Raw genomic sequence first — 27,125 nt, forward strand, 5'->3', positions numbered from 1 at the left:
ATCAACACAGGAACCAACACGGGGCTCAAACAGGGAGTTCTGAACATGGACACCAACATGGGGCACCAACAGCACATTCCAAACACAGGGAATCCACTCCAAAAACAGGGTTCCAAACACAGACACCAACAGTGGGGCTCAAACACGGGGCACCAACACCAGATTCCAAACACAGGGAACCCATGCAGGGCACCAATACAGGGCTCCAAACACCAGGTTCCAGCACTGCAACATGGGACGCCAACACGGAGTTCCAATCATGGGGTTCCCACACAGGGCACCAAGATGGGATTCCAAATACAGGGAACCCACACAGGATTCCAAACACAGGGTTCCGACATGAGACACCAAAATGGGGCTCCAAACACGAGGCACCAACACAGGCACCAACATGGGGGTCAAACACAGGGCACCAACACACTGTTACAAAGATGGAGTTCCAAACATGGGCACCAACACAGGGCTCCAAACACTGGGCACCAGCACAGGGCTCCAACATGGGCACCAACAGGGGACACAAATCCAGGGTTCCAAATATTGGCACAAACACAGGGCACCAACACACTGTTACAAAGATGGAGTTCCAAACATTGACACCAACACAGGGCATCATCAAGGGGTTCCAAACATGAGGTTCCAGCATGGAGTTCCAAGATGGGACATGAACACAGGGAATCCATGGGCTAGAACATGGCACTAACATGGGGTTCCAAACATGGGGCTTCAAACACAGGGCTCTAACACAGAGCTCCAACACGGGGGTCAAACCTGGAGCACCCACATGAGCACCAACACAGAGTTCCAAACATGGGCACCAACAAGGGGCACAAATACAGGGTTCCAAACATGGGGTTCCAACACAGGGCACCAAAATGGGGTTCCAAATACAGGACATGAAAATGAGGCACCAACACTGGGCTCAAACACAAGGCACCAGCACAGGGCACCAACATGGTGTTCCAAACATGGGGCTCCAAACATGAGACATCAACATGGGGCTCCAACACAGGGCACCAGCATGAGGCACCAGCACAGGGTTCCAATATGAGGCACCCACAGGGGTTCCAACTTCCTGCAGATGCCAACCTGCTCCTTGAGATCATTAAATTTGCACTTGGTCCCAGGGAGGGCTGATAACACTGTCACACTCCAGGGGCTGGGGTTGACAGGTAAAATAATGCCAAACAAAAAATTTCACAAACTCGCTGGATTCCCTGCAGGGCTGGAATGCTCCTGGCTGCTCCCACAGCAGCGGCACACCTGGGGTGAGGTGGAAAGCCACATTTCCATCATCTCCAGCAGCTCCAAGACCCCGTTCTAGACACAAGCACAGATTCAACAACCCATTCCCAACCCTTCAGCTTGTGGCATCTCCCATCTTTCCAGGGCAGTGCCCAACCATGGCAGGAAACCTTGGCTCTGCCACTGACTCAGTGCCTGGAGTCACCAGGGTCTGGTTTTGTGCCATGGATGGATTCCTCTGTAAAACCAGTGGAATTACAGTGCTGGGGGTCTCTGGGCAAAGCTGGGATGGGCTGTTCTTGCTGGAAACCAACATCTCCCAGCAAATGCCATAGACACCACGACACCTGGTCTCAAAATGCAGCTCTGACCCTTTCCCCACAGTCCAGCAGCACAGGAACGCCCCAGCCATGGCACAGACTGCTCCAAGTCTGAAACAAACGTCTCCAATTTCAGCACCAGCATCTCTAAGCTCAGTACAAATGAGATGCAATGAGTTTTGCATCTCCAGACAAAAGTCAGGACCATGGGGTTGGACTTCTAAGTGGCTCAGAACTAATCCTGCCGACTTGTCCTTCCTTTTAATTAGTCCTGATCACTGAGACATCCCTACGCTCCCCACGAGTAACCACTAATCAGGCAGGGTATGAGCTCCAGTAATTACCTGGATTTGCTCTCCATCCTCCCTGCAGTAATTGCAGCCCTGAGTAACTCCTGCCCTGAGTAGGGCTGAGCCCTGTGCCAGGCATGTGGAGCACGAGCCTGGCCGGGACCATGATCCTGAGGCTCAGCAGCACCCAAATCCCTTTAGCCTCCAAACCTGTTTTACGAGACTGACTCCACTGATGGAAAAGCTCTGGCTGGAGAGACACTGGGGAGGCACACAGTCCCAGGGGAGGATTTTCAGAGGAAAAGGTTTTATTGGAGCAGAGTCCCACCTTGTTCAGACTCAGCCATGGGCTGGACTTGTTTTTCCTGCAGTCCCTCACTTTGTTAAAAGTGATGTTCCCAAAAAACCTTTTCTTAGAGGGAAGAAAAGGGAGAGGGAGAGGAGAGAGGAGGGGGAAAGAGAAGGGAAAAGGGGAAGGAGGAAGGGGGAAAAGAAGGGGGAAGGGAAAAAAGAAGGGAGAAGGAGAAAGAAAAGGGGAAGGGGAAAGAGGAGGAGGAAGGAAGGAAAACAAGAAGAGGGAAGATGAGAAGAATAGTTCCATTGGAAGGAACCTACATCCATCCTCTGCTCCACCTGGAGCTCTGTTCCCCACCTGTCTTGGAGAAAAGAACCTTCACAAACCCCTGTGGGTCCCTTCCAGCCTGGGAGACCCCATCACCCCATGATATAATCCCACCAACATGGAACATCAGTCCCATGGCACTTGTACAGTTCCTCTGGAAGGGAAAATACTCAGTTTATGGTAGAGCAAGAGCCTTTGTTAGAGCCCAACATGGACACTTGGTCCTGCTGCTCTGCATCCCTCTGGGATAAAATGATCCCACCTCAGAGTGGGCTCTGGAGAGGAAAAACCAGCTCCTCAATTTCCAGTAAAGCCACCAACCCCAGTGACAAGGTGAGGAAAAGGTTTTGCAGACATCCCTCAGGAACGGGAAATAAAGAAAAGGGAAAAGAAACTCTCTGGGCAAGGAGCAGATGGGAAGAACCAAATCCCAGAGAAGAAATTCTCACTCTGGGATTGACACCAAGAACTAAAAGGACATTTCTGAAGAGCAGAGTTGGCCAAAATGGCCATAATTAGGGCACAGTTGGTGCTCCAGCTCTGGGGTCACATTTTCACATGGGGATTTCTGACAATCTTTGCTTTGGGATTGATTTCCAAATTTCTGGGTAGGAGATCTGTGCCTAGGCTGCAAAATTCTGGTGCTCTGAGGACCTGAGCTGTAGTGAATCCCTTTTGTGCCTCCCCTGCACTCACTGTTCATGGAATCATGGAACATCTTGGTTGGAAGAGACCCTCAAGGACCATTGACTCCAACTCCTGGCCCTGCACAGGACACCCTCAGGAATCCCTCCATGCTCCTGGATTTTCTGGTTGTTAAATCACAGCCCACAGCCTGATTTTCAACACAACCCAACCTCAGCTCCATCTCCACAGACTCCCCATTTCTTCCCGCCCTCTCCATGCTCCCAGGGTCCAGCTGCAAGAACAGCTCTGCGATAGATCCCAGGTAGGGGAGCCCAGGGGAAGGGGAGCCCAGAGGAAGGGGAGCAGGAGAAGTGAAGCAGCACTTCCCAGGTAAGGGATCCCAGGAGAAGGGGAGCAGGAGAAGGGGAGCAGGCCATCCCAGGTAAGGAGCTCAGGGGAATGGATCAGCCCTTCCCAGGTAAGGGATCCCAGGGGAAGGGGAGCAGCCCTTCCCAGGAGAAGGGGAGCAGTCCTTCCCAGGTAGGGGAGCCCAGGAAAAGGGGAGCAGTCTTTCCCAGGTAAGGAGCTCAGGGGAATGGATCAGCCCTTCCCACAAAAAGGAGCCCAGGAGAAGGGGAGCAACCCTTCCCAGGTAAGGAGCCATGGGGAAGGGGAGCAGTCAATCCCAGCACTGCTGGAGGCTGATCTATGACCTCCCCAGGGTGGCAAGCTCTGCATTCCCCAGCTCTAATAGAAGAGGCAGGATCTGATGTTCCCTCAGCTGGAACACAGCAGGAAAAAAAGCATCAGATTTCCCAGGACCGTGATCCCATCCCCTTCAGCAGCTGATCCTGCAGCCCCCCCTCCTCCAGGTATATAAATGGTGGCCCAAGTCACGCTCAGGGACACGGCAGGAGGTGGGCACCGAGGGCACTGCGGGCAGGATCATTTCTGGGAGCCACAATGATGTGGGAACTGCGCTCCATCGCCTTCAGCAGGGCCGTCCTGGCGGAATTCCTGGCCACTCTGGTCTTCGTGCTCTTCGGCCTGGGCTCGGCGCTGAACTGGCCCTCGGCGCCGGCGCCGAGCACGCTGCAGATCGCGCTGGCCTTCGGGCTGGCCATCGGCACGCTGGTGCAGGCCCTGGGCCACGTCAGCGGCGCCCACATCAACCCGGCCGTGACGCTGGGCTGCCTGCTGGGCTCGCAGCTCTCCCTGCTCCGCGCCGTCTTCTACGTGGCGGCCCAGCTGCTGGGGGGCGTCGTGGGCGCCGCCATCCTGCACGAGGTGACCCCGGCCAGCGCCCGCCAGGGCCTGGCCCTCAACAAGGTGAGGATGGGGCACAGGGAGGGCGAGGCAGGCCCGGGACAGCGGGCAGGGACTTGGGAGCTGCGGGGTGGCAGGCCCCAAAAACGCCCTCAGCTGGCCCAAAACCTCTTCAGATGGAGATCCCAGAATTCCCACTGGGATTTTCCTCAGAGAACCAGGAGAGACCCAAAATTGGGGAAATTCCATCCCAAATCCACCCAAAAATCCCCTCAGCTGCCCCAAAACCTCTAGATGGGAATCCCAGAATTCCCACTGGGATTTTACTCAGAGAACCAGAAGAGGCCCAAAAGCTCCCAAAAATTCCCACTGGGATTTACCTCAGAGAACCAGGAAAGGCTCAAAATCAGGGGAATTCCATGGGAATTTCATTCCAAATCCACCCAAAAAAATCCCTAAAAACCCCATCAGCTGCCCCAAAACCTCCAGCTGGAGATCCCAGAATTCTCACTAGGATTTTCCTTAGAGGACTGGGAGCGACCTAAAATTGGGGGAATTCTATCCCAAATCCACCCAAAAATCCCTAAAAACTGCCTCAGCTCCTCAAAAACTCCAGATGGGGATCCCAGAATTCCCCAAGATTCCCATTGGGATTTTCCTCAGAGAACTAGGAGAGGCCGAAAATCAGGGAAATTCCATCTCAAATCCACCCAAAAAATCCCCAAAAACTCCCTCAGCTCACCAAAGCATCCTGGCAGGGGTCCCAGAATTCCCAAAAATTCCCACTGGGATTTTACTCAGAGAACCAGGAGAGGCCCAAAATCAGGAGAATTCCATGGGAATTTCATTCCAAATCCACCCAAAAAAATCCCTAAAAACCCCATCAGCTGCCCCAAAACCTCCAGCTGGAGATCCCAGAATTCCCACTAGGATTTTCCTTAGAGGACTGGGAGCAGCCTAAAATTGGGGGAATTCTATCCCAAATCCACCCAAAAATTCCTTAAATCTGCCTCAGCTCCTCAAAAACTCCAGATGGGGATCCCAGAATTCCCCAAGATTCCCACTGGGATTTTACTCAGAGAACCAGGAGAGGCCCAAAATTGAGGAAATTCCATCTCAAAGCCACCCAAAAATCACTAAAAACCCCTTCAGCTGCCCCAAAACCTCCAGATGGGGATCCCAGAATTCCCACTGGGATTTTCCTCAAAAATTTCCCCAAAAATTCCCACTAGGATTCCCCAAGATTCCCACTGAGACTTTCCTCAGAGAGGACCAAAATTTGGGGAATTCCATCCCAAATCCACCCAAAAGTCCCTAAAAATCCCCTCAGCTCCTCAAAAACTCCAGATGGGGATCCCAGAATTCTCCAAGATTCTCACTGGGATTTTCCTCAGAGACCCAGGAGAGGCCCAAAATCAGGGGAATTCCATGGGAATTTCATCCCAAATCCAGCCCAGAATCCCTAAAACCCCCTCAGCTGCCCTAAAACCTCCAGTTAGGGATCCCAGAATTCCTGGGATTCCCCAAGATTTCTGTTGGGATTTTCCTCAGAGAATCAGCAGAGGCCCCAGAATCAGGGAAATTCCATCCCAAATCCACCCAAAAATCCCTAAAAACTTCCTCAGTTCCTCAAAACCTCCAGATAGGGATGCCAGAATTCCCCAAGATTCTCACTGGAATTTTCCTCAGAGAACCAGGAGAGGCCCAAAATCGGGGGAATTCCATCCCAAATCCACCCAAAAATCCCTAAAACCCCACCTCAGCTCCCCAAAACCTCCTGCCAGGGGTGCCAGAATTCCCAAAATTCCCGGAATTCCCAGTAGGAAGCCTCTGAATGCCACAGCCCAGCACCTGCTGGACCCTGCTGCTCCAAGGCTCCTGCCAGGAGCAGGGATGAAGGCAGGACTCATCTTCCTCCTCTGGTTTTAGGGCTGAAATTTCATGAGGTCCATCAACTATTTCCCATTGAGCCACTTCTTCCAGCTGGGAATTTTTCATACTGGTGCCAAAAATGCCCCCTGGTTTTGGGGCTGAAGCCAGAGGAGGGATCCAGCTGGCCACAGACACATCCCTTGGAGTCACAACCATCTCGTTTTTCCCAGGATTGTAGTCAGGGCACTTGGATTTGGGGGTTCCCAGGGGTTTAAGGAAGGACACATCCAAAATCCCACCTCTGCATCCCTCTTGTCCCAGGCTCATCCCAATTTCCCCTCAGGTGTGGGTACAGGCAGCCTTTTCCCGGCTCTGCTTTGGCCAAGCCACAATTCCCAGGCTGCTGAAGTGGTGGGGACAGGAGAGATTTGGGTCTAAACCCAGAGATTCCCTGGATTTAGATTCCTCTGGCGTGGTTTTAGTGCTGGTCCAGAGGAGCATCTCACCTGTCCCTCTCTCCCAGGAGATGCTGGGCTGGTCCCACCACCTCCTGTCCCCAGCTCTCCCCATGCCTGGGGGGTTTCTGATCGGGGGGAGAGCCAGTAAATCCCCCCTGGCTTTGCCTTGGCCAAGCCACAATCCCCAGGCTGCTGAAGTGGTGGGGACGGGAGAGATTTGGCTCTAAACCCAGAGATTCCCTGGATTGGGGTTTCTGATCTGGAAAAGAGCCAGTAAATCACCCCTGGCTCTGCTTTGGCCAAGCCACCATTCCCAGGTTGCTGAAGTGGTGGGGACAGGAGAGATTTGGGTCTAAATCCCAGATTTTCATTAGATTCAGCTTGCTGCCTCCCACTGTGATGGGATGGGCACACCAGATCCACCTGATTCATCCCAAAACCCAACGCACAGATTCCCTAAAGCTTCACAAGGATCTCAGGGAAAAAATAAAGCCAGGGAAGCTCAGGATTCCCATGGGGGGTTCTCCAGTGGTATCCTGGCCTCCAACACCCCCTTCCCCACAGGAGGGGGGAAAGGAATTGAAATCCAGGGATTCCCTGTCCCATCCCAGGGGGGCACAGGATCAGCATCACCCAATCCCAAGGGAGCGAGGGAGGAGCAGGGAGCTGGCTTGGGAGCAGCACATGGAAATTACCTTTCCCACAGCAGGGAGGCACTGCCAGGACTCAGCAGCACTGCCAGAGTGATTAAGAGGGTTAAAAAGAGGCATTGTGGTTTGGTCTGAATGAGGAGATTGAGGCTGGTAATGACTGAGGGTAATAAAAGCGGGAGGTTTAAGGGACACTCAGACTGCTCAGCTTTGTTGGTTCACAGCTTAAAGTGGGAACTGGGGATTTTGGGATTTTGAGAAGGCTTTTTTCCCCTGTGAGCTGTTCATGGTGTGGCTGCCTGCACAGATCACCCCTGTGAAAAGGGAGGGGAATATTAGGGAGGACAATGAGGAAGATCTGACTCTGGTGCTCATGCAGGAGGGCAGTTAGGACCTTCCTGGGATCACCAAGCAATGGGGTTAGATTTGGGAGGGGACAAGGAAAGAAGGGACTGAGTTGGAGGATCAGCTCCAGATCAGACCTGACATATTCTCTGAGTCATAAAAGTGTGGAAAGGGATTTTTTTTTCTTTTTTAATGCCAAAATATTTCTTTTCAATGTCTTCAAAATACAACTTGTAAACTTTTCCAAAAAGCATTTCAGGAAGAGGGAAAAGAAAAAAAATTAAGAAATACCAAAAAATTGCCAATAAAACTTCCTGAGAGGTCAATCAAGCATTTCCCATTGAGCCACTTCTTCTACCTGGGAAGTTTTTTCTTATTGGTGCCAAAAATCTCCCCTGTCTCCTTTGTCTCCCCCTGATTTTGGATTCCTCCTCCATATTTCCCATCCACTCACAGAACCTGGATTTGGAACATGTTTTTCCTCCCGTTCCAGCTGCACAATGAGACCACGACGGGGCAGGCGGTGACAGTGGAGCTGTTCCTCACCTTCCAGCTGGTCCTGTGCGTCTTTGCTTCCACGGACGAGCGGCGTGAGGACAACCTGGGCTCCCCTGCCCTCTCCATCGGCCTCTCTGTGGCCGTGGGGCACCTCCTCGGGGTGAGTGGATGTGCCAAAACCTGGCACTTTGGGGGTTCTTTTTTTGTTTATGCCCCAAGTTCGTTTGGCTGCATCTCCTGGCTTGATGGAGGATATGTAACCTGTGGTTTTACAGCAGAGAGAGGGAAAAATCCCACCAGAGCCATGGGAGAGCTGTGGCCTGAGGTCAGCCTTTATTTGGCATGAAAAACTCCAAGCCCAGAACCTGCTGGACTCTGCTGCTCCAAGGCTCCTGCCAGGAGCAGGGATGAAGGCAGGACTCATCTTCCTCCTTTAGTTTTAGGGCTGAAATTTCCTGAGGTCCATCAACTATTTCCAATTGAGCCACTTCTTCCAGCTGGGAAATTTTTGGTTTTTTCATATTGGTGCCAAAAATGTCCCCTGGTTTTGGGGCTGAAGCCAGAGGAGGGATCCGGCTGGCCACAGACACTTCCCTTAGACTCTGCCTCCCCTTGAGTCCCATTGGGAGTTCCAGGGATATGTGGGATCTCTCCTGGAGTGAATGTGTTGGCTGCTGGGGCTCTCTAGGATGAGCCTGGGAAGTGTTTGGGATGGACGCTCAGGGAAATCCCACCTGGGTGATGGCCCAAAGCAGCCCCCACACCCAGTGCACACAGGAGAACACTGTGGGTCACACCATGCTGTAGGAGCGTTGCGGGGTAGGACGGTCAGGATGGACGGAGACGAGAGATCTCTGAAGCCAGATGTGGAATTTGGGGTTTATTGCAAAGGGCCAAGTGCAGGGCCCTGCTGGGATTTGGGGTTCATTGCAAAGGGCCAAGTGCAGGGCCCTGCTGGGAGCTGCCAGGCACAGCTCAGAGCAGGACTGAGAGAAGAGAGGGGTAGAGAGGATGAGAGGATGAGAGAGTAAAAGCAGAAGAGAGTAAAAAGGGTAAGAGAATAAACAGGGTAAGAGACAAGAGCTAAGAGGGGTAAGAACTAAGAAAGTGAGGTTCTCATTACAATACAATAAATCTTCTTCTGTGTTGAATATTCTGATTCTCACTAACCAATCTAGTACAATACACAAATCCTATAGCATTTACATACAGCCTATAAGAATCATTACATTACCACACTGTGTTACATTTTAAACCCTAAAAGCTACTCTTTGTGTCCTTCTGCCAAGCTGTGGGGTCTGCTCTGAGCCTTGGACTGTCTGCAAGCAGAGGGTGTTGTTCCATCAAAAGGGGATCACCTTCAGCCAGCCACACCATTGTTTTCCTGTTGTTCAGTAACTGAGGGATCTCAAAGCTTGCTTTCATTTTAATCTCGCTTATAGTTTCTATATTCTCAAAATCTTTTTCCAGACAATCATATTGATAAGGCTTTCCTGTTTCATCTTCCCCAACATCACACCTTCCATCCTCAGTGCCCCACGAGCCCCTGTGTCCATGGGACTGTTCCTCCCGTCCTCAGGGGCATGAGAGGGAATTTTCTGCAGGACTGGGAGCTCACCCCCGCAGCTCCCGGGGCTGCAGCACAGCAACCCTGGGACACTGTGAGCTCAGCCACCTCACAGTGCTGACTCAGGTGCTGGCAGCTCCCGGGATGCCTTTTCCTGGAATAGGAACACTGAAGGGTGCAGCAGCAGCTCAGCTGTCACCCTAATGACACCCCAGCGTTTTTAAAGTGAGGTGGAAGGGTTTGATGCTGACAGCAGCCGTGGTGTTCCCGGCAGATCCGTTACACCGGCTGCTCCATGAACCCTGCCAGGTCCTTCGCCCCCGCCGTCATCGTGGGAGACTTCAGCGACCACTGGGTGAGAACTCTGGGGCTGGGTTGGGGTGGATCAGGCCCCCACACTGCCAGTATTCCTCGAAACTCACCAAGCCAGGCAAATCCCAGGCATTTCCATGCCAGCTCCCAGCTGGAGGAGAGATGGAGAGATTAGGAAAAGGAGGTGCGGCTGCTGGGTGCTTAATTAGCTTTTCCAAACTTCAAACTGGGAGCGTTGCAACAGGATCAGGGTGTGAGGTCTGTTGACATGACTTGGCACGGGGAACAAAACCGATGGAGAGTGGAGCTGTTGCCAGTCCTGGGGAGCTTTCCTGGTTCCTGGATCTAGGTGCACCTTTGGGAACACTCCCTGGCTCCCCAGGGAATGCCCGTAGCTCTGAGTCTGCTGGAGCTCCAGGAGCATTTCAGCAATGCTCTCAGGCCTGGGATGGGATTGGTGGTGCTTGTCCTGAGCAGGGCCAGGGAGCATTTTTGGGATCCTTGTGGGTCCTTTCCAACTTAGGAGATTCCATGATTTTATTGTTTTCGTCTACAAAGAGCCTGGCTGGAGGCAGAGCTGTGGTGGCTCCTGATGTCACCAAGGTGTCTGGCCCAGGCAGGTGCCTCCTCCTTCTCCTGCTCCTCCTCCCACAGCAATCCATGAGTGGGCAGGAAAATGCTCCAGATGATGCCACATCCCTCAGCACGTTCACAATGGGCCTGTCATTAATGCAGAGTCTGGGCAGAGGGGGAATGGTGGAAGAGGATGGTTGGGAATATCCCAGCACTGGAGGGGAGCTCAGATCCCCAGTGATGCCCAAAGCAGAGCTGACTCTGTGTTTTGTCCCCAGGAGGGAACCCAAGCCCCTGGCATGCCCCTCAGAGATCCCAGCTCCTCCCCACCCTCCAAAGCCAGGCTGGGTTTTGCTCACCCCATTTTCTCTCCTCTCCTCTCCAGGTGTTCTGGGTAGGCCCCCTGATTGGGGCTGCAGCAGCCTCCATCCTCTACAACTTCGTGCTGTTCCCACAGGCCAAAACCCTCTCGGAGCGCCTGGCCATCCTCAAGGGCTGCGAGCCCGAGCAGGACTGGGCCGAGCGCGAGGCCCGGCGGCGCCAGTCCGTGGAGCTGCACTCGCCCCAGAGCCTGCCCAGGGGCATGTCTGAGAAGGTGTAGCCAAACCCTCCCTGGGCCGAGAGAGGAGCTGGAACCCTCTGGCGTGGTTTTAGTGCTCATCCAGAGGAGCATCTCCCCTGTCCCCTCTCTCCTTTCATTTCTCCTGGGGCACTGAAGCTGACTCCTCTCCCAGGAGATGCTGTGCTGGTCCCACCACCTCCTGTCCCAGCTCTCCCCATGCCCGGGGGGTTTCTGATCTGGGGGAGAGCCAGTCAATCCCAACCCCGCAGGAACAAGGGATGTCCCCAGGATGCCCTGTCCCTCGTGCCCCTCACAGGACACGGAGCTTGGCTGGGGCTGTTCCCTCCCAGAGAGCTCTGAGGAGCCTGAGGACTGTTCATTACCCTGGGTGTGGAGGTTCCACCCAATGCCTCATTGCTGCTGCACTCTGCTCCTGTCCCGGGCCCCTGCTCGGCTCTGGGCCCACACACAGGGGCAGGAGCAGGAGCAGGAGCAGGAGCAGGAGCAGGAGCAGGAGCGCTCACTCTGAGCCATGAATGCCACACACGACAGGCTCTGCTGTGAAAGGGACCCAAGTGCCATTTCCCACCCGACACAGGACACAGAGGTGCTCCCACAGGAGCTTTCCTGGGAAGATGGGACTGGGAGCATGGCCATGAGTCCCTGCAGGCCCCACTGGGGAGCACTTGCAAATTCTCCCTCCTGTGAAAGAGCCAACCCAGGTTACAGTCCAAACTCAGACCCACCTCATTGCTGGGCCAGGGTTGTCCTTCCTCTCTCTCCCTGGTTTTCCCTTCTTTCCTCTGGTCCTGTTCACCTTGGATCACCTGGAACACACCAAGGGAAGATTTCACACCCAGCGTGTTCCAGGTGTGAAGAATCAGAATCATGGAATGGGCTGGATGGGAAGGGACCTCAAACCCCACCCAGTCCCACCCCTGCCGTGGGCAGGGACACCTCCCACTCTCCCAGGCTGCTCCAAGCCCTCTCCAACCTGGCCTTGGGCATTTCCAGGGATGGGGCAGCCACAGCTGCTCCAGGAATTCCATTCCAGGGCCTCCCCACCCTCACAGGGAGGAATTCCCTCTCATCTCCATCACCTCCTTCTCACATCCCTTTCTCTTGGCTGCATCACTCCAGACCCTCCAAATCCCTCCCACCCCTTCCCCTCTGCCCTCTCAGGACCTGCTCATGGTCCTCAGCCCAGCCAAGGAATTTGGGTTGGTTTTTGGGTGAACTTTGCTGTTTCAGCCATTGATTTAAGCCCATTTCAGCCATTGATTTAAGCCCATTTCAGCCATTGATTTAACCCCATTTCCCTTGCTCTGCCCCACGTTCTCCCTTCCCAGAGTGGATCCCAGCAGTGTCTCCAGCATTGCCCCAGCAGTGTCAGCCCCACCAGGATTTCTCTGGAAAGGCTGTGATGGGAATATTCAATGAGACTGGGCCCAATTCCAATCATAAGGTGATTTATGGATCATTCTGGATCGTTTCCCTCTCCCTGTTCAGACAGGACACTCCCAGCACAGGATGCTCTTCACTCTGCTCTATTGGCACCATCCCCTCCTCCCATCCAATCCATCCTTGCCTTCCTCCCTTGCTCTTCCTCAGATGTTGGAGTGGCTGCTGCTGCAGGGGTGAGGAGGGAGCCCAGCTTTGATCCGGCCCAGACCTGGTGTTTACCCACAGCCAATCCATGCAAACACCCCCGGAGGGCTTTGCCAAGGCAGCACTTCCAGCCCTGGTTTGATCCACCCAAAGCAGGGGCTCTGCTTCCCTTTGCTCCTTGATGGTGAATTTGAATTTTAGCTCAGAAGAGGCTTCTCAAAAATTCCCTCTGTTCTCAGCAGTGGAAATAAAATCATGTTTTAAATCAATCCCAGTGTCAAATTGTATTTCTGTTATCAAATGCTCACTTTTAAAAGCCATTTGGGTTTTTTGATGCTTTTTAAAGGAAAATTATTCCATGTATGTGTGCAGGAAAATCCCAACAGACTTTTCCAGAAGTCACCCTGGGCATGCTCTGCTGTGGAAAAAGCCACAGATGAATTCAGTTATTTATTTAAATTAATGTTGGTGCATTCAATGTCTCTTCTCCAGATCGAAGCATTTCATTTATTATTTACCCTGACAATGTTTAAGTCTCACAGGGCCTGAACCTGAGGTTTAATGTCTGATAATGGCTCTCCTCTTTCCAACAAAGTGCTTTAAATTCCTTTTTAGCTCCTGAATTCAAACACAGGGATGAAATACTGACACATTTATGGAAAACACTGACACATTTATGGTAAATAACAGATATAAAGTCACCTCTCAGATCCCAGACCCTTCAGCCAGGGTGCTGAAGGAGCCCCAGTCTTCCTGGGAACACAAATTCACCTTCCCTGTGGAGCTGGGTAACTTCCCAAACTTGCCCTGTCAGGAAAGCACTCAAACATTTCAGATTGCACCGGGGGAGCTGGAACTGGCGAGCAGGACCAGGAACCTGGAGCTGCCATGGCCAGACCCCAACCCTCCCTGCACTGGCCACACTTGGATGTCAGAGCCAGGATTTGAGGCATTCCCATGTCCTTCCACTCCCAACATCATGAGGTGTTCCCCTTCTCCCACCCTGGGGTGCCTCAGCTTTGGGCTGACCCTTCTGCAGAGCTGCAGAACCTCCAGAGCATTTTCCACACACCCTCGTCCTCTCCTTGTCCTTGCTGCTTGGCTGCCATGCTCCTGGAACCGTGGAATTGTCCAGGTTGGAAAATGCCTCGGGGACCACCCAGCCCAAGCGTTTCCCCACCCCTGACCATGTCCCCAAGTGCCACAGCTTTGAAATCCCCCAGGGATGGGACCCCACCCCTGCCCTGGTCTGGAAAACCCTTTCCATTGAGGAATTTCCGCAATATCCGGCAAAACCTCCCCTGGCACACCCTGAGGCCACTTCCCCTGGCTGTCCCCTCCTGTCAGGAGTTGTGCAGAGCCACCAGGTCCCCCCTGAGCCTCCTTTTCTCCAGGCTCAGCCCTGCCCAGGTCCCTCAGGAGCTCTCCAGACCCTTCCCTGGTGCTCCATCCCTTCCCCAGCTCCACTCCCAGCCCTGGAAAATCTCCAGCCCCTCGGGGTCTCTCCAAGGGGACCCCAGGATTTGAGGGGTCTCAGCAGAGCCCTGGGGCTGTGTCCTGGTCTCCGCTCCTCACAACTTCTGCCACAATTTGAAGTTAATCCCAAGGAATTCCCTCCCTTGCCCATTCCAGCTCTGGGATGGAGCATTGCACACCCACCCATGATCCTTTACCTGTTGTAGGGACCTGGGAGCATCCAAATCCCAGCTCAGGGAATCTGGGAGAACCTGGGAGCACCGACCTTGATCCCAGTGCCTGAGGGGTCTCTGCATCGTGTGGGGAAATGGGAAAACCACTGGGACAACATGGAAGTAAAATCATGGCCTGGAGAATGTACTCAGCTGTACCTTGGATATCCCAGCACAGGACAAACCCCTTGAGCCCCTGTCACACCAGGGAGGACAGAGACCAGCCCAAGGAGGGGACAGAGCTGAGTTCTCTGCTTGGGATTTCTTGGCCTGACCTTTCCAAACCTTCCCAGTCCCAGTCCCAGAGGCAGTGTGAGCCTCCAGCAGTTCCTGCCCTGCAATGCCATGACCTGCCTGGGATCAGGTACCTCACTATTTTACATAATCATTTTTATGGATCTGTTTGTAGATGGAGAAATATTTCCGAGGTGTTTTCCTTGAGGAGCCAGGAGGGCAAGAGGAGGAGGCAGGGCCAGGTGTAGAAAATGACCACAGTGACCACAGACCATCCCAGAGGGTGCTGGTGCTCCAGCCAAACATCCCCAAACTCTTCTATTCCAAAGATTCTGATGGAGAGAATGGAGTTTCTGCTTCAAGTTTTATCCAAACTTCCCAGGAATCCAAAGGAAAATCTCACATTTCCAGACAACCCTCAGTGCAAGAACCTTCAGCTTCAGATCTGATGGCACAAGGGAATTTCCCAGCATGGGTCTCTTTAAATCCCCAGTGAAGATTTTTAAAGCTGAGAAGTTCCTTGGTGCATTTGCTCTGAGTTTCAGAGGCAGAATGGAGGGAAAATGGATTTTCCCATTCCCCAGCTGTCCCAAATGTTCTGCTGTGAAACCCTGGGCATTTGGAGCCAGGGGATTGTGTGAAAATCTTGGCTTTTCATAGAGCCATAGGAGGGTTTGAGTGGGAAGGGAGCTTAAAGCTCATCCTGTCTCACCCCTGCCATGGCAGGGACACCTCCCACTGTCCCAGAATGCTCCAAGCCCGGTCCAACCTGGCCTTGGGCACGTCCATGGATCCAGGGCAGCCACAGCTGCTCTGGGAAATCCATCCCAGGCCTTCACCACTCTCATAGGGAGGAATTCCTGCCCAATGTTCCATCCATCCCTGCCCTCTGCAGTGGGAAGCCATTCCCTGTGTCCAGGCACTCCAGATCCTTGGAAATTTTCTCCTTTCATCTTTCCTGCTATTTCAAGCAGTGAAAGGCAACAATGAGGCCACCCCAGAGCTTTCTCTTCTCCAGGCTGGACAATTCAAATTCTCCTAACCTTTCCTCCCAGCAGAGCTGCTCCATCCCTCTGCTCATCCTGGAGCCTCCTCTGGGCTCTCTGCGGCAGCTCCAGCTCCTCCCTGGGCTGGGCCAGGATTGGAGCAGCTCTGCAGGTGGGGTCTCACCTGGGCATGGGGGCAGAAACCCCCTCTGAGGGGTTCAGCCCAGGCTCAGGGGGCTCTGGGTCCTGTCCAGCTCTCACCCCCCTGGTCAGGACAGACAGAGACCAGAGATCTCTGGAGCCAGGTTGTGGAATTTGGGGTTTATTGCAAAGGGCCTGGGTGCAGGGCTCTGCTGGGAGCTGCCAGGCACAGCTCAGAGCAGGCCCGAGAGAAGAGAGGGGGAGAGAGAGTGAGAGGGAAAGAGCGTAAGAGAGGCAAGAGAGCAAAAGCATAAGAGAGTAAAAGGGGTAAGAGCATAGAAAAGTAAGAGCTAAGAGGCAAGAGATAAGAGCTAAGAGAGCAAAGTTCTCATTACAATACCATAAATCATCTTCTGTGTTGAATATTCTGATTCTCACTAACCAATCTAGTACAATATACAAATCCTACAGCATTTCCATACAGCCTATAAGAATCTCTACATTACCACACTGTGTTACATTTTAAACCCTAAAAACTCCTCTTTGGGCCCCTTCTGCCAAGCTGTGGGGTCTGCTCTGACCCTTGGACGTGCCTGCAAGCAGAGGGTGTTGTTCCATCAAAAGGGGATCACCTTCAGCCAGCCACACCATTGTTTTCCAGTTGTTCAGTAACTGAGGGATCTCAAAGCTTGCTTTCATTTCACTCTTGCTTATAGTTTCCATATTCTCAAAATCTCTTGCCAGGCAATCATATTGATAAGGCTTTCCTGTTTCATCTTCCCCAACACCCCCCAGAAGGTTTTTAGGAGTTTCCAGATTCCTGCAATGATATCAAGAAGTCATTGATTTATTTATGGTGTGTTTTTCAGGTCATTCAGAGCCTGGTTGTGATTTCAGGCCCCTGTGCCTTGGTGCAGCTCCTCCAGCCCAGGTAGGATGGCAGTGCCAAGGGGAGGGGGAAGGTGATTTCTCCCTCCCCACATCCTTCCCGTTTATTCCAGGCTGTGCTCCTTGTAAACCAAGGAAGGGCTTCACAGGTGAAGACATTTCCACAGCAAACATCTTTGCAGAGGGAAAACACCACTGCCTCCCCACTCTGAATCCTGAGGACACAACACAGCCCAGAAGAATTCCAAGTGACCAGAAGGGGAGCCTTGGGATGTCCCTGGTGCTGGTGGCTTTGCTGAAAAGGGCTGAAAATCGGGAGGGTTCATCCCACCTTTCCCACTGTGTGGTTTGGTTTTCTGACCTGGCTTTTGCTTTCCCTGATTATTATCCCATGGGACAATTTAACGGTGGTTTCAGTGCAAATGAACTCCTGAGGGGGCAGAGCAGCCCCAGAGCAGCCCTGACCAGCAGGAATTACTGAGCAAAGAGCAGAGCAGAGCTGTCATTAAGCTTTGTCACCACTCAGTATTAACGAGCGTCCAGGTGGTATCCAGGGTTGGCAGGTCCCTGTCACCCCTGGCAGCCACGGTGGGCTGCAGCAGCAGGGACAGCACAGGGGACATGGGGACAGCCCCAGAAATCAGTGTCACAGACACAGGAGATGTGGGGACAGCCCCAGAACTCAGTGTCACAGCCCCAGCACTCAGTGTCACAGCCCCTATCTCAGTGTCACAGCCCAGACCTCAGTGTCACAGCCACAGTGGACATGGGGACAAACCCAAAGCTCAGTGTCACATCCCAGATCTCAGTGTCACAGCCCAGAGCTCAGTGTCACAGCCCAGAGCTCAGTGTCACCATCCCAAAGCTCAGTGTCACAGCCCCAGAGCTCAGTGTCACAGCCCCAAACTCAGTGTCACAGCCCAAAGCTCAGTGTCACAGCCTCAGATCTCAGTGTCACAGCCCAGAGATCAGTGTCGCCATCCCAAACTCAGTGTCACAGCCCCTGAGCTCTGTGTCACAGCCTCAATCTCAGTGTCACAGCCCCAAGGCTCAGTGTCACAGCCCCAGATCTCAGTGTCACAGCCTCAATCTCAGTGTCACAGCTCAAACTCAGTGTCACCATCCCAAAGCTCAGTGTCACAGTTGTGGCTCTGCAGCCAGCACTGAGAGAAGCCAAAGCCTCGTTGCTGCAGGGCAGGAGAAAGTGGAAACACTGCGAGCCCCAGGCCAGCGGTGTCATCACTCAGCTTCAAAGAGAGGACAGCAGATGGGGTCAGATAAGAGGGATCCTGAAATCCACACCTGAAACACCTGCACAGGGGCATCCCAGAGCAGCAGCAAAGCCTTCCCTGCAGCCCTCAAACTGAGCATCACGAGGGCAACGTTTGCTGCTTCTGCTCTGTGATATTTCAGTTTTTCCTTATCAATGCCTCATTGCAAAATGCTGGAGCTGAGCCAGCAAGAAGTACTTTTTCTCTTGAAAAGCTGAACCAGACTTTCTCTTCTGATGTCATCCCAAACAAGGTCTTTGGGTCATCTCATCCCAGCTCATGACTTTAGGTCATGGGTTGGACTTGAAGGTCTCAGAGGTCTTTTCCAGCTCAATTAATTGTGGTTTTGTGATCCCAGTTCCAGCAGAATTGGTGTCTCCTGTTGAGGACATCCTGTCTCTGTTGTTGTCCCTGCCTCCATTACTGGGCCAGTTCTAAGGTCCTTGGCTGAGGTACGGAGCCAGGTGAGGAGGAAACCCCAAACCCTGGCTCAGCAGCGTTTGCAACCTGAATTTGGAGCAGCCCCTGCCAGGCCCCGAGGTGCAGCACGGAGCTGAACTCACCAGAAAAAGCAAGGAAATGCAAATTAACAGCAGGAAACAAACATCAGCAAACTAACAGCAGCAAACTAACAACAGCAAACTAACAACAGCAAACTAACAACAACAAATTAGCAACGGCAAATTAACAACAGCAAATTAATAACAGCAAATTAAAAACAGCCCCGCACAGGCTCCGACCATGAGCAGGGTGACAGCAGGGACAGCCAGGGGTGGCACAGGGTGGCCTCAGTGACACACAGCCTCCCTGGGTGAGGCAGACCTGGGTGAGGATGAGGCAGCAGCTGCCTCCCTCCCACCCCCTCCCTGCTTTGGGGTCCCTCTCCTGAGTGGGAGATTGGGGCAGGTTTGGGTTGTGTTGTTTGTCTGCTGGTGACAGCGAGGAGGAGGAGGAGGATGAAGATGAGGAGGAGGATGATGAGGAGGAGAATGAGGAGGAGGAGGAGGAGGAGGAGGAGGAGGAGGAGGAGGAGGAGGAGGAAGAAGAAGAGGGTGAGGAGGAGGAGGATGAAGAGGAAGAAGAGGAGGATGAGGAGGATGTGGAGGATGAGGAGGAGGAGGAAGGAGGCAGCCAAACCCGCCCCTGTTGCCCAAAGCCTCCCGCGCTGTCCCTGCAGGGCGGGCGAGGCGTGTGTGCCCCCGGCTCGTGGGTGTCCGTCTGTCAGCGCCGCCCGCCCCAGGCCTGCTGCACCTTGCCCAATCCCATTAAACCTGACACATCAAAGCACCTCCAGCTCAGACCAGCTCCTCGAGTGGCACGGAGCCACGGAGAGGACAGGGAGCCTTCCAAATGCCAGGGCTGGCACCCGAGGAGCCCAGCAGGAATGCCCTCACTAACTTGGAAAGCTGACCCTCTCTAATATCATCCTAATCATTAAGAAGCTATGAACCAGCATTAGTCTTTTAAGCTAAAGAGGGGTTCCCCCCCTCCTTGATGATATGCTCAAATAAACCCCAGATCCTGATTTTTTATCATGCTCACTTCATGACTCACTTTCTCTTTAATCATCCAACCCAAACTTCTGTCATTCGTATCAATAAATCCCCCCTCTAACAAACCTCCAAGCACTACCCCCTGAACCTGACCAGGAACTTAACCTTCTTTGACCGGTTTTCAAGCCCATCCCTCCTAGGAATCCCACTAATCCTCATCTCAATAACATTCCCAACTCTCCTACTGCCATCCCTAGACAATTGATGAATCACTAACCGACTCTCAACCCTCCAACTATGGCTTATCAACCTAGTTACAAAACAACTAATAATGCCTCTAGACAAAAAAAGGACACAAATGAACCCTAATTTTAACATCCTTCATAATCTTCCTCCTGGTGAGAAAAGGTTCCTGAAGAGCCTCGGGAGCAGAGGCTTTGTGTGGTGTTTTCCAGAAGTTTTCCCTGTCATTCCCAGCCCTCTTTGATTAGATCTCCTAGTCAGCTGCAGGATCTTGCTGTTATTATCCACACTTGGGAGGCTGGGAAAGCATTTTTGGCTGTTCAGCCAAAGCGATGGGAGTGCTAGAGGAGCTGACAGCAAAATGGAGCTGCTCCCAAGGGATGGGGACATTGAGGAAGGGTTTGAAGGATGGGAACAGGGAGCATTTTATCCAGCTGGAGCCACAGACAGGGCTGAAGGGAAGTGGCAAGTAATTACCACCCTGGAATCCGGCCAGGGTGTCTTGAAATACCAGCTTGCAAAACTTTCACCAAAACATGCCAACGGACCAGGTGTTTCGAGGATAACAGATCTGGGCTTTGACTCTGCAATCAGACCCCGGATCAGCAGATCCAGGAGAAAACCATTATCAGGAATTAAGGCTGTAACAGATCCTCAGTCCCTCGAGGCCCACCAGGTCTGTTTTGCTCAGGATTTTGGGTACAAAGGAAGAGAAAAGCTCATTTATTTCCACTCCTGGGCAAGAAGTTCCCTCTCCTTGGTCTGGACAAGAATTCTCCAGGTGTTTGACCCCCCCCAGGCCTGACAGCCTCCTCAGAAGGCAGCAGTGAATCCAACTATTTGGATTTAGGGAGGATTTTACCGCTGTCCAGTTGGTTTAAATTTTTACCAATGCAGAGCTTTGCTCCCTGAGTGCTGCAGCGTGGCTGCCCCTGCAGAGGGACCTGGCAGCCAGGGGGAAAACCAGCCTGGGCATCATTGGGGACAGGAAAAGTGGATCAACCGAGCAAGGAGAGCAGATCTGGCACCCAAACCCATCTAAAAACAAATATCCTGGCACAAGGCTGCGAGGGCTACGAGAGAACCAAGAATTCTTTGTTAAGTGTCACCTGAGACCTTTTCCGCCCCAAAACCTCCGTCCCCACGAGCTCCATGGGCACAGCCCCGAGTGCCTCCCCTGCCCCTCCCTGCCAGCCAAGCACCTGCCAATGGATGGGTTTGGGATGGAGGGCAGCGCCCCGGGAACATGAAAGGAGACATGTAAACACAGCCTGTGTCCATGCAGAGCCTGTGGCTTGGTGCTGGCATTCCCAGGAGCAAAATCACTGCTCATTGAGCAAGAGCTGGAGAGGCAGAAAGAAAAGGAAAGGGCACAGGGTGACAGGGGAGGAGACACCATTCCCAGCTGCACGCCCCAATTCCAGCACTTGTTCCAGTGCTCTGGAAGGAGCAGCAGAAAGGGCAGGGAGCAGAGGTTCCCAGCCAGGCTCTGCAGCAGGAGCTCTTTCCACGCCATTTCTCCATCCACGCACCTCAAGGAAGATCCAGCTCATCTACAGCTCCCCAGACGGACAAAGCTTCCCCCAAACCCTCCCCTGCTCCCTGGACAACCGCAAACCACTTGTTTGCTGGAGCTGAGCTCTCTTGGCAGCCTGAGAGAAGCTCCAGGTGTTTGATTTTCCATTTCAAGGTTCCATGGAAATCGAACGCACCCTTGCTTGGCCCCAGCAGAGCTCCTCCGGCCCATCAAGGGTTTTCCAACAGGAGGAGTGTGCAAGCACAGGGAAGGGAGGGAGGGAGGGAGCAAATATTAACTACACCTGTGCTAGTGAAACACCCAGGGCCTGGCGAGAGGCAGTAAAAGCCAAAAGCAGAGGAGGGAGCTCAGCCTCGTTATGCAACCTCGTTATTCAACGACCACAGAGACACCCTATAGGGGCTCTTTGTTTGCAGAGGGAAAGGAGAGAAATACCACCAATATCTGAGTCACAGGTTCACCAAGAGGCTCCAAAGACATTTTCAGGTGGAAACTTTTGCAGGTTCACATGGTAATTTGGGAGGACTGGCTAATCCCCTGGCTCCACCCACCACCCTGTAACACAGCTCCTGCTGCTCTTGCATATATAGATAGGTATGGCCCTACACCCGGCTGCACACACCAGAGCCTGGACACAGAGCAATCCTAAACTTTCTTCCTCCCTGGCTGCCCTCCACCTGCTCCCACCATGAAGAAGGAAATACTAACCCTGGCCTTTGCTCGAGCCGTCTTTGTGGAGTTCATCTGCACGCTCATCTTCGTCTTCATCGGGCTGGGCTCGGCGCTGAAGTGGCCGTCGGCGCTGCCCAGCATCCTGCAGATCGCGCTGGCCTTCGGGCTGGCCATCGGCACCTTGGTGCAGGCCTTCGGCCACATCAGCGGCGCCCACATCAACCCGGCCGTGACCATCGCCTTCTTCGTGGGCAACCAGATCTCCCTGCTGCGCACGTTGCTCTACGTGGTGGCCCAGCTGGTTGGGGCCATCGCCGGCGCTGGGATCCTCTACGGCGTCACCCCCGCCAACACCCGCGGCAACCTGGCCATCAACGCGGTGAGTCCTGCCCGGGATCTCCCCTCTTCCCTCACCTTCCCCTTGGCATCAGCACAGAGAGGAGAATCCTGGGGATGGATCCTGAGCGCTCTGTCCCGCACGCACGGCGGGCTGGCAATGGGACGGGAGCGGAGCCGAGCTCTGACATGACGGCTTTATTGTGCGAGTGATGAGTGGGATGTTTTTCCCTCCTGTAATGAGGGCTTCCTCTGTCCCGAGGGCCCCGTGAGTCACTCGCACCATTGAGATATTCCTGAGTGCCGCCTCTCCACCTGGAGATTAGCGCGGGACAGGAGCCGTGCCAGCAGCAGGGGGAAGGGAGGGAGCAGAGCCCAGTCAGACCAGTATGGGCAGGGGGAGCAGGAGCCCACTGGAGCCAGAGCCCTGGGGGAGCTGGGAACGGAGATGGGTGGGGAGAGTGGTGGGCAAGAGCTGGAGAAGGAGCGAGGGCAGGACGGTGTCGAGGGGCCCCGAGCAGTGGGGGCTGCTCCCAGGGGAGGAGGGGGGACAGCAGAACCCTCTGAGATAAGCAGGAATGAAGCACGGCCTGAAACCCTCAGGGCAGTGCTGGAGAACATCTGTAGTGAGAGTGGTGGGGCTGCTGCTCCAACCACGGACAGGCCTGGGGGCAGCACAGACATTCGCTGGGATGAGGAGCTCCAATGCCTCTCATTCCACAGGTTCCACATCCCAAACGAGCCAGATTTAGATAAAAAATGAGCTCTGATGGGTTGGGTCACTTTGTCCTTTCCATGTCCAGTGGGGTCGAGTTCCCCTGAGAGTCCCCAGGGTTTTGTGCAGAGTCACTGGGACAGAATAGCCCATCCCAGGCCACGACCTTCATCCCAGCCTTCATCCTCCATCCCATCCCCGCTGGTCCTCATCCTCCTGGGCAGGTGCTCCAGGAATTGCAGGGTACAACAGGCTGCAAGGATCAAAGAAATGCAGGAAAAAAGGGATTTGGTGGGAAAGCACTCAGTGCTGTGGAGACAGGGAAGTGGAGAGAGATGTGGAGAGCCCAGGGAAGGGACAGGCTCGGGGGAGAGACAGATTTTGGAGAATTGCAAAGAAAGAAAGATCATTTCTTTCCTTTCAGAGAAGGAGCAGGGAGCTCAAGCAGGGGCTGGGCAGGGGCCCTGGGGGTTTCTCCTCCAACTTCACCCTCCCAAACCTCCCAGCAAAGCACCCGGGAGCCCTCCCGGTGGTGCTAAGCCCTGTGAGGGTTAATTATTGTTGCTCTCATGGTTCCAGCTCAACAACAACATAACCCCAGGCCAGGCCCTGGTGGTGGAGATCATCCTCACCTTCCAGCTGGCCGCCTGCATCTTCGCATCCACGGACAACCGGCGCAGCGGCGTCGGCTCCCCCGCGCTGTCCATCGGCCTCTCCGTCACCGTGGGCCACCTGGTGGGGGTGAGTCAGGGGGTCCTGCGAGCACAGAGCTCCCCAAAATGTCCTCGAGGAGCACAGAGCTCCCCAAAACGCTCGAGCAGTTGATCCTGAGAGATTTGCTCCGGAGGAGCAAACACTGGAGATCTTGGCGTCTTTCTTGGGCTCTCTGGAGCAGAGACACCATTGGGGGCCAACTCTGTCCCTGCTCCCAAAGGGTGGCTCTGATCTGCTCCTTAACCCAGGGCTCTTTCCACACCTCCAGATTTACTTCACTGGCTGCTCCATGAACCCTGCGCGCTCCTTCGGGCCTGCCGTCGTCACCAGGAGGTTCAGCCCCGCGCACTGGGTGGGTGTTGGTGGCACTGGGGACAGGTGGGGGCCATGTGGGGACAGGGCAGGGACTGCCATGGGAATGGTTTCAGAGCCCACCCCAGGCAGGAAGGCTAAAAAGGGGCTGGAGAAGGAGGGAGGTTTTGCCCCCTGATGCATCGGGAACAGTGATTCCCCGGGCACAGAGCCAGCCAGAAATGAACCCATCCCAGGGTAGGCTGGGTGGGGACAACCTAAAAACTCATCCAGTCCCACCCCATGCCATGGGCAGGGACACCTTCCACCGGCCCAGGGTGCTCCAAGCCCCATCCAGCCCAGCCTTGGACACTTCCAGGCACGGAAATCAGCCATGGTGCCCTCTGAGCACCAGTGGTGCATCATCAGAGGGGAAGGAAGCCCACAGAGGAGCCCAGCTTGGCCTTTCCTCTCACCCAGCACTTCCTGCAAGCTCAGCCCCACACTTACAGAGCAGATTTGGCCCTCAGTGAGCACCGGCTGGAGGGGGTGCAGCCCAGGAAGTCTCTGGAACGGGTATTTTCCTCTCTCCATGTGGCAGGAGATGTGGAGCAGAGATAGATGGATGGATGGATGGATGGATGGATGGATGGATGGATGGATGGATGGACGATGGGACGGATGGTTGGATGATGGATGGATGGATGGATGGATGGATGGATGGATGGATGGAATCATGGATGGAATCATGGATGGAATCATGGATGGATGGGTGGAATCATGGATGGATGGATGGATGGACGATGGATGGATGGATGGACGATGGATGGATGGATGGATGGATGGATGGACGATGGATGGATGGATGGATGGATGGATGGATGATGGATAGATGATGGATGGATGGATGGAATCATGGATGGAATCGTGGATGGATGGATGGATGGAGGTGCCATGAGCAGAGCTGGAGCAGCAGCCCCAGGAGCTGCTCTCACCACGTCCCTGTTGCTTTCCAGGTGTTCTGGGTTGGGCCCATCCTTGGGGCTTGCTTGGCCTCCCTGCTCTACTTCTACATCCTGGTCCCCTACTGCATGAACATGTCTGACAGGGTGGCCATCATCAAGGGCACCTACGAGTCCGAGGAGGAGTGGGAGGAGCAGCGGGAGGAGAGGAAGAAGTCCATGGAGCTGACCCCGCCATAGGAGCAGCTGGCAAAGCGAGGCTGAGGGAGGGGAGGAAGGCCCACGCGTGGGCTCGTGTGTGCCCCAAGCCAGGCCACCACCACACCCAGCTGCAGCTGCTGACTCTTCATCCAAACCTTCCCATCCCGGCCCCCGCGGGTGCCGGAAGGGTGCCGGGGGCTCTCTGTGTGTGTAAAGAACCCCTGCATGAGCTCTAGAACCTCTCCAGCTTCCCCTCAGCCAGGCCCTGGCACCCTCGGCTCCAGTCCTGCACCCTGGCACACCGCACACCGGGGCACCTGTAGGACCTCACCTGGCCCAGGGATGGGAACACCTGGGGGAAGGGGAACAACTGCTTAGGGCAGGGGGGCGCAGCTACCCCCAGCCCAGGGGCTGCTCGTAGATGCTCTTTCACCTTTCCTGGTGCTGGGAGTCCTTTTTATTCCCAAAAGAACAAGACTTTTTTGGATTCTGTGTTGAGATCTTTGTATTATAGTTTATTATTTATTGCAAATAAAGGAAAGTTTAAAAAAAATAAAATTCCTGGGTGCAAATCAGCTCAAGTCTCAAAGTTTAGGGGGAAGAACGGATTGAGCTGGACACAAACTCATCCCAGAGGGTCACAGAAATAGCAAGGACTCAGACCCTGGATCCTGTGGGAGCTGCTGGGTTGGGAGGGGAAAACCTGAATCCTGGGAAGGATGAGTGGGTGCCTGTGCTGGAGTGGGGAAGAGCAGGAGGTGCAGGGCAGCTGGGAATCCATCCAGAGCTGGAAGGAGCAGGAACGATCCTTGCAGTTCAGGGCCCCTGGGAGTCCATCCTGGGGCTGGACAGAGCAATCCTTGCAGTGCAGGGCAGCTGGGATCCATCCAGAGCTGGAAGGAGCCGGGGCAATCCTCACCTTTTCCATCCTCAGTGCTTCCAGCCCTTCCCACACGGCCGGTTTGACTCCAGCTGTACCAGTTCTCCCAGACAGTTCCGTGGGTGCCCTCAAAAAGTGACCCACAACTCCCCAGCCCCTCACATGTGCCAAACCCACACCTTCACCTGCCCTTCTGCTCTGGCCCTGCTCTTCCAGTTCTACCACAACCCTCTGCCAGAGCAGCTCCTGGCACAGGGACACTGGCACAGGGAGACACCAGCACTGGCACAGGGACACTGGCACAGGGACACCAGCATGGGACACTGGAACAGGCACAGGGACATGGGGAGAGGGACAGGGACACCAGCACAGGGACACCAGCACAGGCACAGGGACATCAGGACAGGGACACCAGCACAGGGACACTAGCATGGGACACTGGAACAGGCACAGGGACATGGGGAGAGGGACACCGGGACAGGGACGCTGACAACAGGGACATCAGCACAGGGACAGGGACATCGGCACAGGGACACCAGGACCAGGACACCAGGACAGGGACACCGGCACAGGGACACCCACCCCAGCCCCTCCTCCTGCTGCCCAGGGAGGTTCCCCCCACAGAGCCACAGGGAGGGGGAGGCTCTGCCCAGGGAGCTCCCCCATCCCAGGTTCAGCTCCATCCCAGGTTCAGCTCCATCCCAAACCAGAGGCTCTGCCCTGGGCACTCCCCCATCCCAGTTCAGCTCCATCCCACCTGGAGGGTCCTGCAGCCTTGGCCAGGGCAGCCCCACCTGGATTTTGGCACCCCTGGACCTACAGTCCCTGCTGAGCCTGGGGACAGCACTGTCACCCCCCCTGCTGTCCCCAGAAAGGGTTGGGGACAAGCAGGAGGAGGAAGGGAGGTAGAAGAACCATTTGGGTGAGGAAATTAAACCCTGCAACCCCCCCAAGTGTCCTCAGGATGGGCTGAGGACTCCCCCAAACACCTCAGCTTCCCCTTTTGAGGGATATTCTGCCACCTTCCCATGGGGGATGAGAAGAACACCGGCCCTGGGGAG

The 27,125-nt window shown here is 54.3% G+C and overlaps 2 protein-coding genes across 2 annotated transcripts; both read left to right on the top strand.

Moving 5' to 3' along the window:
* Positions 1 to 4,024: 4,024 nt before the first annotated feature.
* LOC131569795 (aquaporin-2-like) lies at positions 4,025 to 13,019 on the top strand. Its single transcript, XM_058822078.1, has 4 exons — positions 4,025 to 4,430; positions 8,186 to 8,350; positions 10,032 to 10,112; positions 11,028 to 13,019. The coding sequence occupies exons 1-4, from the start codon at positions 4,065 to 4,067 to the stop codon at positions 11,241 to 11,243; spliced, it is 828 nt and encodes a 275-aa protein (XP_058678061.1). The 5' UTR covers positions 4,025 to 4,064; the 3' UTR covers positions 11,244 to 13,019.
* An 8,949-nt stretch (positions 13,020 to 21,968) lies between these two features.
* On the top strand, positions 21,969 to 25,706 carry AQP5 (aquaporin 5). Its single transcript, XM_058822079.1, has 4 exons — positions 21,969 to 22,344; positions 23,596 to 23,757; positions 23,999 to 24,082; positions 25,038 to 25,706. The coding sequence occupies exons 1-4, from the start codon at positions 21,982 to 21,984 to the stop codon at positions 25,221 to 25,223; spliced, it is 795 nt and encodes a 264-aa protein (XP_058678062.1). The 5' UTR covers positions 21,969 to 21,981; the 3' UTR covers positions 25,224 to 25,706.
* The last annotated feature ends 1,419 nt before the right edge of the window (positions 25,707 to 27,125 follow it).

This window comes from Ammospiza caudacuta, chromosome 31 (genome assembly GCF_027887145.1).
Source record: "Ammospiza caudacuta isolate bAmmCau1 chromosome 31, bAmmCau1.pri, whole genome shotgun sequence".
Taxonomy (NCBI): Eukaryota; Metazoa; Chordata; class Aves; order Passeriformes; family Passerellidae; genus Ammospiza; species Ammospiza caudacuta.